The sequence below is a fragment of the Equus caballus genome, chromosome 18, assembly GCF_041296265.1.
Source record: "Equus caballus isolate H_3958 breed thoroughbred chromosome 18, TB-T2T, whole genome shotgun sequence".
NCBI lineage: Eukaryota > Metazoa > Chordata > Mammalia > Perissodactyla > Equidae > Equus > Equus caballus.
Window position 1 is genome coordinate 11,878,194 of NC_091701.1, and position 10,406 is coordinate 11,888,599.

The window sequence follows — 10,406 nt, forward strand, 5'->3', positions numbered from 1 at the left end:
CCTCCTCGTGGGCCACTTCCCAGCATTCCCTCAGGTGGCTTTGTACCGAGTTCTGAAGTGGGGCACCCGCTGTGGATGGCTTCTCTGTTACCCGCGACGGGGGACTTCCAGCGAGTTCTGCCAGTCTGGTGCCTGACTGAGCCTCCTCTCACACCAGTGAGCCCCGCAGGCACGCCTACACTGAGGTCTGCATCCGAGCCCCGGCAGGGCAGCTGCTCCTTCCAGCTGGTCTCCATGCACGCAGAGCTCTCCTGATTTCTTACACACTCCTCCCGCTTCCCTCCAACCCTGTTATAATAGTGTAATAATTCCTCACAGAGTAATAATTCCTCATATTAAACTTCCCCTGTTCTAATCACTGTGGGCTTCCGTCTCCAGGCTGGGCCCTGACTGACACAAAAACCACACAGACTGCCCCAGTTCTGTCTCACCTCTGTGCCTTGCTCTCCCCACCTGTAAAATGGGGATGCGAGGATTGTTGGGCGAATTACATGAATTAATATCCGTAAAGGTTTCGGCACATCAGGGTTATAGAGGTCTTTGATGTTATTAGCATTAGCCTCTCTCAGCTCACACTCCGGGGTTCCAGCAACAGGGTCCCCTCTTCCGGGAAGGCCTTCCTGACCACCTCCCATGCCAGGCTGGGGTGGGGGTGTCCCCTGTGCTCCTGCACTGATCTGGCCCTCATGCCCTTGCTGCACCGACATCACTGTGCTGTTCCTATGGGTGTCCTGTCAGACAGTGGCTTCTGCAGGACCGCCAGCTTTGTGAGGGCAGGGGTGTGCGCCAGGACCTCACACGGCACCCGAATGAGTGAGGGCGTAGCTGTGTCAGTCCAGGTGCTCTGGGAAACAGACACCAAGGCAGGTGACGTGAGAGAGAGATGTGCTGGGGGAAATGCCTGCACGGGACAAAGCGGGAGGGAACCCGAGAAGGTGGGAGAGCCTGCCCACCACGACGCAGGCCTGACACTGCGAGGGAGAGCAGGAAGGAAGGCAGATCGGGAAGGAAGGGTCCCAGACTTCAGAGTAGTTCCAAGATCTGCCCAGGCCACTGGGGAGTCCTCGAGCCCCTCACTGGAGGGGTCCTGCCTCACTGGAAGGGTCCGCATTAGGACTGCCACCACGATCAGTCGTTGGCTGAGGGCAGCCTGTGGGAGGCACGGCCTGAGCGCAAACGTGCTGGTGGATCTAGAGAAACAACAGCTGGGCTGTCAGTCAGTTCTGCTCCTGTGGCAGATCTGAGCAGCACATTTTCATGGCCGCCACAGGAACTGACAGACAGAAGGTTGGCCACACCCCAAGGACACAGGGCCAAAGGCAGTGATGCCAGAATCCGTCACCTGGATGCAGGGAGAGGGAGTGGGGCCACGGACCCCCTGAGTAAGCCTCCATATGTATACAAATATATACAGTGGTGAGCACTTATTTATGTTGACTGAATAAATTCCTTCAATATTTCACCGTAACAGAACTACTTCCTGTTATGAGATTCTGAATTTCAGAAATTTTGTGAATTTCCTTTCAATTATTACCATATTTTCATTATTGTAATCATCATGCAAGTAGTACTCATATTTTTTTTTGTTTGGTATTGCATAAAAATTTACCATAAAACTAAGTAGGTTAATACAACCCACATTTACTGTCTCGCTGTTTTTGTGGGTCAGGGGTCCAGGCACAGCTTAACTGCGTCCTTCACTTCAGATCTCTCAGAGGCCGCGGGGAAGGTGTTGGCTGAGGCTGGGGTCTCATCTGAAAGCTTGACAGGGGAAGGATTCTCTTCTAAGCTCACACGGTGGGTGTCAGGATTCAGTTCCTCGTGGGCTGTTGGACTGAGGGCCTCAGTTCTTAGCCCGCTGTTGGTCAGGGCCCACCCTTAGCTCCTTGTCATGTGGGCCTCTCCAACATGGCAACTTGCTTCATCAACGCATACACCCAAGAAGGTGACAGTCTGCTAGCAGGACAGAAGTCACAATCTTTTGTAACTTCATCACAGAAGTGACATCCCCTTTACGTTGCCATGCTCTACTGTTTTGAATCAAGGGAACAAGGGGAGAGGATGACAAGGCCAAGAATACCAGGAGCAGGGATCATTGGGGCCATCTTGGAGGTCGCCTACTACAACTGTCACCAAGACTATACGCTTGGCCCAATCTTACCACAACCTCACTTACACTGAATGTTCCAGTATTTAAAAACTACCAGCAGAGTAGGTGTAAATCACTGTCTCCCATTTTAATGCCCTCTTCTCCAGCCTGGGATCTCCCCCTGGGGTCACCCGGGTCCTTTGCTCTCAGTTGCTGCCAAGAAATTTCCCAAAAGGCGTCAACGGATAGCAACCTAAAGCAGTGGCCTACCCGGGCCTTTGAAAAGCTGTGCGCATAGACCCGTGTTCAGCAGGAGTGAGCTCCCCGCAGGGCTCCCGCCTCAAGGAATTGCTGGTATTTGGGCAGCAGCTCCAAGGCCTGAACATCCGGGCACCTGGACCACTTAAAAGCACTAAAATTAGGAACCCAGTCCTCTTGTACAGCTTACTACACATCCGTACTGGGCTTCACATTTTGCAAACTTTATTTCACTTTCATTGTCAAAACAAGGCTGTAACATACCTATCAATATCCCCATTTTACAGACAGGAAACGCAGGGTCAGAGATGTGAGGTCACTTGTTCAAGGTCACTCTGCTCCAGTGACAGGACCCGGATTTGAACCCATAGCTGGCTGCCCAGTCTGTGCTCTCTCTGCCTCCTATGGTGCCCGTGTTCTCAGTGGGCCTCCCAGGGCTCCGTAACACTACGCCCTTCTGTGCCATTCCCACCTTAGCACTAACACTGATCGAGGGGGTGCCCCTTCCTTTTCAGTTAGCTGAAAGGGTCTCTCCTGGAAGTTCCAGAAGGCTCTGCTCAGTGACCATTTTTTCCTGATATAAGAGGTGAGCCTGGAAATTCACCTCTAACCCACATGGAGAGAAAGGCTGTGGAGGCCACAGCACAGGTTCGCACCATGAAACCCTGAGCATAAAGAGGACAGGATAAATGTAGGGTTTACAAATGGTACCTGGAACCAGACTGCTGGTGACAAATTCAGGTTCTGCTACTTACAAAGCTTTCTGATTTGGGGCAAATTTCTTCACCTTTTTGTGCTATTTCCTTGCTGTAAAATTGAAATAATATTACGAACTATGTGTTCCAATTTGGAGATAAATGAAAACCTGCCTCTAAGAGCCCAGCACAGTGTCTGGTGCACAATCAAGGCCCCACACACATTACTGGAGGGACGTGGGGGTAGGAGGGAGCCCGAGGCCGCACCAGGGGAGGAGCCGTGCATCGATCTGAGACCAGCCTGTGATACACGCACACAAGGGTATCGGGGTCCACGTGTGTGCCCAGCTCCAGGCATGGCTGCACGGCGTCTTGCACTGTGGACACTGGCTAGTGGGGATGGAGGCAGTGGGGCCTGTCTAGGGCCAAGGATGGGCAGAGCCAATGGCAGCACGTGACTCAGGGACTCCCCTCCTCACATTCTGGCTGTGTGTAAGTGTGTGTGGTATTGGGGGGCTGATGCAGGCCCCTGTAAGTCAGCCTAGTTCTGGGTCTGTCATGATTGTTCTGGCTGTCGGGCACCACATTCACACCCAGAGAACCATGAACAAGCGGGGGCTACGACTCAATAGAACAATGTTCTCTAGGGATCCAGGGCCGAGTGCCGACGACTGAGGTGTGCAGCAGGCACCTAGAAGCGGGGGTGCAAGGCAACACTTACAGGGTCACTTCCTGCCACCTGGCCCATCTGTGAAGCCCGAGGGTATGTTTCTTAATCTTTCTGGGATCAAACTCTGAATCTGTGTGCAGTGGCACAATATATCACAAAATTTTGAGGGTCACCTTCCTGCTAAAGCTCTTGGGGTCTCTGGTGGCCTGAGTAGTAATCTGCGCCCTGTTGAAAGTGACCAGAAGTGTCCTGGTTTCCCCATTGAAGTCAGCAGTCATGGAAGATCGGGGCCAGGCCCTGCCCTTGGAAAGCCCCAAGCTGGGAAGACAGGACAAGGTCACATCCGATTTATACTGGCCTCGCCCAGGGCATCCAGCCAGCCTTACTGTCATTGCTCAGAGACTCTAGGGAACTGATACTGTCTGTCACAGCTAAGAGCACTGTTCATTTATTACATCATGGAGAGCCTTAATCCAGAGCTATAAACAGACACACACCCCACCCTTGTAGAGAGCACATCTCAGCAGTGGAGACGCTAAGCTGGAACTCCTCGAACTCCTCGGTAACCTAGTTACTTAATTACAATTAGCAGTAAGGGCTGGAGAGGTGCAGGGTGCAAAGGATGGGGAAGGCAGTTAAGGAACCAGAGAGCTCGTGAGGCCAGAATCCAAAGAGTTGGTGACGGTGTGGGCACATGACATGCAGGACAACTGGGGAGGCCAGCAGGCCCAGGCTCAGAGATTCGACTTTAGCCAAATGCAAGGGGATGACCACAAAGAGTTTTAAGCAGGAGAGAACCCAGTCAGACATGCACTTTGAAGAGCTGGGAGAGGTGGGGACAAGTGCCAGGAAGCCCAGTGAGGACCAGCCTGGGGAGAGCAAGGATGGAGCTCAGAGCTGCTGGGCAGGGAATCGCCCAGGCTGGGTGCGCGTTTAGCCACGAGGTGGGGTGGTGGGGCGGGGGAGGCCTGCCGAGCCCAAAGCAGGTTCTCAGCAAGAGCTGCTGCCTGCCTGCCTGCCAGGGCAGGGGCCGCAGAGGGGCTACAGATGGTCAGGGTGGCTGGGCCTGAGCCAGATCTCAGGACAAGCAGAACACATGAAGGGGAGGGGTGGCGTGCAGGGTGCAGGCTCTGTGAGCCAAGGTTTGGAGGCAGCCACGTAAAAGCATGTGTGGGGACAGGAACAGCTTGAGTGGAGCCAAAGTTTGTCACCTAGAGAAGAGGAGCCAAGTAAGCCATTCCAGGGGATCGCTCCCTGACTAGGGCTCCCTCACCTTACCATTTTGGCAGATCAGCAGGAAGGCCTGGTGCTCCCGTCTCGGCTCCTGCAATCTCGAGAATGGTTGGGGAGGGGTGAGAAGGTGGAGCTCACCAAATCCAGACCCCAAACGACACTTCTCCAGCCAAGATCAGACAGTCCCACGTGGTAGCAGCAGCCGGTGACATGCCAGGGGCCCCTTTAAGTGGTATTTCCCATGGTTTCATCTATCCATCCGTGTATCCATCAAGCCCGTGCCCAAAGCCATCCCAGGGACCAGAGACAGGGTGCTCCGCCCTCAGGAACTCAGTCTACAGAGGCCCGATGCAGGGACCCACAGGCTGGCACAGAATGGAGCCAGGACCCAGCAGGAAGGCATGCCATCCCCGCCAGCTCACTCTCCATTCCCGGTCTCCTGCTGAAACTGCCTGCCACCACTGACTGGGCCTCCAGGGACTGCTCTGTGCCCCTCCTTGGGTGTGGCCTGATCTCTGCCAGAGTCACACTGGCACCAGGCCTGAACCATTCACCTCTTCCAGGGAAAAGACAACCACCGACAAAATACACAAAGGGCCAAGCGAGCCTGCCTTGCTGAGCCAACTCTCCTGACCTTTCCTACTGGGGTCTTCTGTCCAAGGATCAAAAGTGGGGTCTGCTTTGTCCACCGCCAGAGGGCTCAAGGGAAACAAGCAGGGCAAAGATGCAGCCTCCCCCTGAGTGCTGAGTGTCCACTGCCCCCCTCCAGCCACCTGCTCTCCTCACCATCCCCTGTGAGCCAAGCCTGCCCCCATCTCCACCTCCCCTCCCTGCCCCCACCTCTCTCCCTCTCCTCTGCCAGCGCTGACCCTGCTCTGTCCCCAGGAGGCTGACCGCTTGGGACTGTGTCTGTGGGCTCCCTCCCTGCAGGGCCTCGGCTTTGCAACGGCTCCGCTCGTTCCCTCCTCTTCCTTCGGCCAGAGCTCTGCCAGGTCTCCCACACCACAGCTCTCACAAGGTTCCGGCAACACTTTCTCTCCCCTCAGGTGCGGGGGCTCTCCTGGGGCCCCACCGCGTGCTGGCTGCCCAGCCTCTCAGAGTGTGGAGTGCTCCATCAGCTCTGGCAGGACCCTGGCGGACACACCTCCCATAAAGCTGCACTGCAGGCTCCAGCTCCCAGCCTCGCGGCACACAGCAGCTTCTCCCTGGGCCTCTCAGCACCTTCCATGTCCACCAGCACAGAAGAAAATGGGATTTGACAGCCAAACTCCGGGGTAGTCCTTCGCTGTAGGAACACTTTCCCATCGTGCACGCGCCTCAGCTGGCGAGATGTGGCCTCACTCCCACAGCCCCCTGGCACTCAAAGACCAAGCAGGAGGGACGTCCTGTTTATTTACGGCAAGCCCTCCCTGCCAGATGCTCGCGTTCACTTCTCACACAACCCCACAATCCTCCCAGGAGGCTTATCCCTTCCCCTTCTCACAGTGGACGGAACCAAGGCTCCGACTCATCCAGAGACTCGCCCAAGGGCACTGCGACCATGAGTGGTGGGCTGGGGTAGAATCTCTGCTGTTGAACTCAAAGCCTGTGATTTTTCTGACGCTGGGCTGTGTGTGGGTACAGAGGCGCCAAGAGAGCCCCCAGAGGCAGTGGCGGGACGGCGCATGTGCGAGCTGGGACTGTCCTCGAGGTGAGCCCCTCAGGAGCGGCCTGGGGTGAGCGTCGCCCTCCACAGCTGCAGCACAGAGTCCCGGCGGGTCGTGTAGGGTAAGTGTTTGACGCAGAACCAGTGCCTGGGAGCGACATTCCCACTGGGCGTGTACAGCTTCTCTCCAGGCCAGCCCAAGAGGCCTCGCAGGGCCAGGTTGCCCGACAGAACCTTGTCATAGAACTCCACACCGCCCCGGGCATACGCCGCAGACAGGGAGGCCGTGCGGCAGTCCAGCCAGGCTTCCAGGGCGTGAGTGAGAGAGTCCGTGGAGAAGGCATAGGCCACAAAGCCTGCCACTGCTGCCACCAAGTTGAAGGCGGCCCGTAAGTTCATGGGGCCCCCATACAGCCCCAGGGCATGCTTGGCACCCACGCCCAGGGCCCAGGTTCCTGCCAGGCAAGCAGGGGCCGGCAGGGCCTGCAGGGCGGCTGCAGCGCTCTCCAGGTACACCACCTCCCTGGCCAAGGCGAACTTCTGGGCGTCACGGGACAGGGTCAGGGCATCTCTCAGCCGGGCGTCTGCTGGGCTCTGCCAGTTCACTCTGTGCCCATGGACGATCACAGGCTGGTCGCTGTGGGTCACTGGGCCACCCAGGAAGCTGGTGGGGATGCCCACCACGGCCCCCGCAGGGAGTCTCGGGAAGCCAGCACTCACAGGCTGGAAGGTGAAGGTGGTGAAGGCCTCGTAGCAATGGCCTGAGGGGACGCCCATGTCCTGGAGCACCTCCTGGAAGAGTCTCTGCAGCTCTGGGGAGAGTGGCACTGGCTGGCCCTGAGGCCAGTACTGGTACAGCCATTGGACCACAGGATCTGGGAAAAGGTGGTACGAATCTGGGCCCCAAACAGGCCTGCACAGGAACCCACCAACAGGCCTGTCCTGTGTCTCTGCACAAATGCTGAGGCCCGCCCACCATGAGTGCTGCCACCACTGGAAACCTGAGCCAAAAACAAGAGAAGTCAGCCAACAGTTCCCTGGGTCTGCCTGCAGACTGAGGATCCCCAGGGCCACATCCTTTTTAACAGAGGGAATACAGCCCAGAGGTTGAGAGCACGGGCTCCAGAGCCTAAGTTCAAACCCCAGCTCCATCCCTGTGCAGCGCCTTCCCCATCTGCCAAATGGGCACGTGACGATGGCCCAGCACTACGGTGGCTGTGGCTGTGACGAGGAAATGATGGACAGACATAAAACAATCAGCACCTGGCACAGCAGCACACAGCCCTGCGATGATGGCTGTGATGATTACCTTTATTCCCCTGACTAGGCCCAGGACTAAGTACCCAAGTGCCTCACCCACTGTTCACCCCATAGTGAGGCCCCGGGATCGCTAATTTATAGATGAAATGTATGTTCAACTTACAGAGAACTTCCTGTGAGCTAGACAAGGTTCTGAGAGCTTTACACACACCATCCAACAACTGAATCCTCACAACCCCACGACCTAATGACCACTGTTGCTCCTATTTTAAAGCAGTGAAAACAGAGGCACAGGCACGCTAAGCAAACTGGTCAAAAGCCCCAACTGGTAAAGTGGCAGCGTTACAGGCTGAACTGTCCCCTCAAATTCACACACTTAAGTCCTAACTCCCAGTACCTCACAATGTGACTGCATTTAGAGACAGAGTCTTTAAAGGGGTAATTAAGTTAAAATGAGTTCACCAGGGTGGGTCCTAATCCAATATGACAGGTGTCCTTATGAGAACAGGGGGTGAGGATACACATACACACAGAGGAGAGACCCTGACAGGACACAAGCCAGAAGGGGGCCATCTACAAGCCAACGAGAGAGACCTCAGGAAAACCAGCCCTCGGACACCTCCACCTTGGGCTTCCAGCCTCCAGAACCCTGAGAGAATAAATTTCTGTGGTTTAAGCCACGCAGTGCTTGCAGGGCAGCCCTAGCAGAATAATGCAGGCACAGTATTGAACACAGGCTGTCAGATGTCCACAGGAAACCTTTCATTTTAGAATATTTTTTTTCCCATATTCGCCCTGAGCTAACATCTGTTGCCAATCTTTTTTTTTCCTTCTTCTCCCCAAAGGCCCCCAGTACATAGTTGCATATTCTAGTTGTAGGTCCTTCTAGAAGAGCTATGTGGGACGCCGCCTCAGCATGGCTTGATGAGCGGTGCTACATCCGCAGCCCAGGATCCAACCTGCGAAACCCCGGGCCACTGAAGCAGAGTTCATGTTAACCACTTGGCCATGGGGTCAGGCCCTAGAAAAAATTTTAATGCTAAATTACAAACATATACAAAAGCAGACAGAATCATCAACTCATGGCCAATCTCATCTCATCTCTACTCCCACCCACATTCCCCCTCCAACTGCTTTATTTTAAAACACATCCCGGGCATCGTATTATTTCATCCGTAAATATGTCAGTAAAAATTCGCAATTATTTAATTTGGTTGAAGTTTACTGTGTTCCTGTTTGTGAAAAATGTTTAATTAGTAAATAGGCTGAGGCAAACAAGACGGGGTGCCGCTTGGCCTATTTTAATAAGAATCTCTTAAAGAGTCACATCACTTGGGCCTTTTTTCCAATGAGGAAACTGAGGTTCGGAAAGGATGGGTCCTGGGCAAGGTCCCAGCGCCCCCAGGGCCCCGAGCGCCAAACCTGCGCTCCAGGTCGCCCTCGGAGACGATGCGGCGCATCCCGCAGGCGGCTGGGAGAAGAGCGGCTGCAGGACCCTGGCAGAGGGCTTCCCACGGGGCTTCCATCCCGCCCAGCTACGGCAGGCGGCTCTAATACCCTGCAGGCACGACCCCGAGAAGGGAGAACGACCCCGGGGAGGGTGAGAGAGGCGACCCCACCACCTCTCCGCCCCGCACACCTGCCCGCTCCTTCCCACGCGCTCACCTCCTGCGGCGCAGCTTAAACGCCACGACACGTGCGCCGGGTGGGGCCAGGCGCAAAGCACGCCGGCCGGGGCCCTGGGGGCGGGGCCAGACTCTACGAAGCTCATTCTGGGGTGGGGGCCCAGAGGGGCGGGGCCAGGCGCAGAGCGCCCTGGGGGCGGGGCCAGGGGCGTGGGACGCTCGGGGCGGGGCCGGTGGAGAGGGGCGGGGCCGTCTGGGGCTCCTGCCCGCGCGGCAGGCTCCGCCCCCACTGGGCGCCTCGGGGCGGGTCTGCGCCTTGAGTGGTCGCCGGCCGCGGGCAGAGCGGCGCGGGGAGCGGTCCATCTCTGCGCCTGAGAGGGGGCCTTGATCGTCCCGTTCCGGCCTCCAGTGGACGGCGGCGCCGCGGGGGTCAGCAGGAGGCCTGTGGCAGAGCCCACGTCCGCCTGACTGCCCGTCCGTGTCCTTTCCTGTCTGGAAGCGCCTTCGCCTGCGGGGCTCTGAGCTTTATTATCACGTTCGCCGCCCGCCATGTGATCCTCACTGTACAGCCCACAGAGCAGCGACACATCTGTCGCCTCACCTTCCCTGAAGCTCCATGAGTGCGAAGATCAGGGATGGACGTGCCTGCGCCCAAGCCCAGCGCGCCGCTTACTGGGACCCAGCCAGGCCCGTTCCTTTGCGGGTGGTCCCTGCCTGCGTCCCCGGAAGGGCGGAGTTGCGTGGGTGGAACAGAGACAGTCTGGCCTGGGAAGCCTAAAATATGTACTGTCCGGCCCTCTACGAAAAAAGACTGCGGACTCTTGAAGTAGATTATCCCCATTTTACAGATGAGGAACCTGAGGCATCTCGCTTGGGCACGGTGCCCAGCTCCTGTGTCCCCAGCTAGCCCTGGAACAAGATGGGACGCCTC

General features: G+C 56.6%; 1 protein-coding gene across 1 annotated transcript; it reads right to left on the bottom strand.

Moving 5' to 3' along the window:
• Positions 1–6,317: 6,317 nt before the first annotated feature.
• LOC111768877 (transmembrane protein 177) lies at positions 6,318–9,648 on the bottom strand. The gene is made up of 2 exons (XM_023622772.2): positions 9,516–9,648; positions 6,318–8,871 (listed from the first exon to the last, which is right to left on the bottom strand). Exon 2 carries the CDS (start codon positions 7,740–7,742, stop codon positions 6,645–6,647), a length of 1,098 nt encoding a protein of 365 aa, XP_023478540.2. The 5' UTR covers positions 7,743–8,871; positions 9,516–9,648; the 3' UTR covers positions 6,318–6,644.
• Positions 9,649–10,406: the final 758 nt, after the last annotated feature.